Here is a 1,673-nt window from a genome sequence, read left to right on the forward strand (position 1 = left end):
TTTGCTTTTGTCGTTAACATGTAATACTTTTTGTAATGGAACTCTGATGAATGGAAGAATGTGGAACTTTTTTATATATCCATGCATGTCTATATTGATGGGTTTAATGTTTTTTTTTTTAGGGCGTTTCATTTCCACACCTACTACATCTAATTCTCTTGATTTCACCCTTAGAAGGTATTCTCTCCGTTCTTGGACATCCAGCTGGTCTCTTACAAAGAGGAGGTAAAACAATGTCATCATCAACAACTACATTTGACTTCTACATACTAGGAACTGGATAGATAGAATGTGAATAAGAATCACAATAACTACTAACACGGTAGTAATCATCAAGAAAGCAATTCAGATCCTTCCCACTCCTCTTTATAGCACAAAAACCATGTTTGCAAGGAAAAGAATCAATTTCCCACAATCGACAAGAACAACAACCTTTCCCAATATCAACCATAACTGAATAATCCAATTGGATTTCATAAATGTCATCACTACATTTCTTAACTATCCATGCTTTTGTATCATTAAAAGTTTCTTCCAACTTTTTCTCTGCAAAAGGACAAACAATACGATTCCACTTATTCCCAACTTCTCTCCTTCTTAAAAATTGCTCCATTAGTTTCACCTGTATAGCATCAACAAGACTAGTTAAAAACAAATGGCGTTCATCCCTAATCCATGAATTAAAAGATTCCGCAACATTTGTGCACATTTCACCATACCTCTTGCCTTGAAAATAAGCGTTACACCAACACTCATTAGGCAAATCCTCAAGAAACTTCTCAACACTACGACCACAACGACCCTTAAATTCTTCAAATAGCTCATTAAACAACTCAATAGTAGAACCATATGCACATTTACTAAAAAGAGTAAGCAAATACTCTTTAGATTCGCGACTCTTCACTGACAAATAAGTCTTCAAGTTTGTCTTCAAATGCATTAGACAAAAAGAATGAGAAGAAAACGGAAAGACCACAGCTAAAGCTTTTAGCAAACCTCCATGTCGATCAGTAACAAACGCAATATCCCTCTCCGAAGTCAAAATACCTAATAACTTTGACAATAACCAATGCCAACTGTCATAACTTTCACTATCAACAATAGCAAAACATAATGGATATAAACCTACAAACAAAATATATACACACGTTATCAGTAACAAATAAAAAAATTACAAAAAGAAAATCAAAACTCAAAGTATATAACATATAGCACCAGCCATAGATAAATTTATCACTATATAAATATAAAAATTTAACAAAAGTATACAGCATAAATTTATCACTAATAGATTGACCATACTCAATAATCAGCACTCTCCAGTAACAAAAATGATAGAATTATCACTGTTTCAATAATAATAACACATACACACAAAATATACCTTGGTTACCATCTTTTACCGTAGCAGCCAATAAACAACCTTTGTGTCTTCCTTTCAAGAAAGTTCCGTCAAGCATCAACACAGGCCTACAATACTTGAAACCATGAATACATGCCTCAAAAGCGAAAAACAAGCATTTGAAATGTCTTCCTTTACTATCAATATCAAATTCCATATCAAAAACACTCCCCGAATTGCAAGCATTAGCGGCATCAACATACCAACGAAGATTGTCAAATGATGATGAATAGTCACCAAAAACAAGACCCTTTGCTTTTTCAACATCCAT

The 1,673-nt window shown here is 33.5% G+C and overlaps 1 protein-coding gene across 1 annotated transcript; it reads right to left on the bottom strand.

Annotated features, from left to right (window-relative positions):
- Window positions 1-262: 262 nt before the first annotated feature.
- Window positions 263-1,673, bottom strand: LOC114292030 (protein FAR-RED IMPAIRED RESPONSE 1-like). Its single transcript, XM_082880520.1, has 2 exons — window positions 1,385-1,673; window positions 263-1,125 (listed from the first exon to the last, which is right to left on the bottom strand). The coding sequence occupies exons 1-2, from the start codon at window positions 1,671-1,673 to the stop codon at window positions 263-265; spliced, it is 1,152 nt and encodes a 383-aa protein (XP_082736646.1).

Source organism: Camellia sinensis, chromosome 7, assembly GCF_055761805.1.
Source record: "Camellia sinensis isolate YWXY chromosome 7, ASM5576180v1, whole genome shotgun sequence".
NCBI lineage: Eukaryota > Viridiplantae > Streptophyta > Magnoliopsida > Ericales > Theaceae > Camellia > Camellia sinensis.

What these genes read in the sequence shown, in the direction of transcription:
- LOC114292030 (XM_082880520.1), bottom strand. Translation starts at nt 1,673, where the DNA reads ATGGATGTTGAAAAAGCAAAGGGTCTTGTTTTTGGTGACTATTCATCA. An exon ending in GGTAAAAGATGGTAACCAAG is followed by an intron (nt 1,126 to 1,384) that starts GTATATTTTGTG and finishes TTTTGTTTGTAG; the next exon opens with GTTTATATCCATTATGTTTT.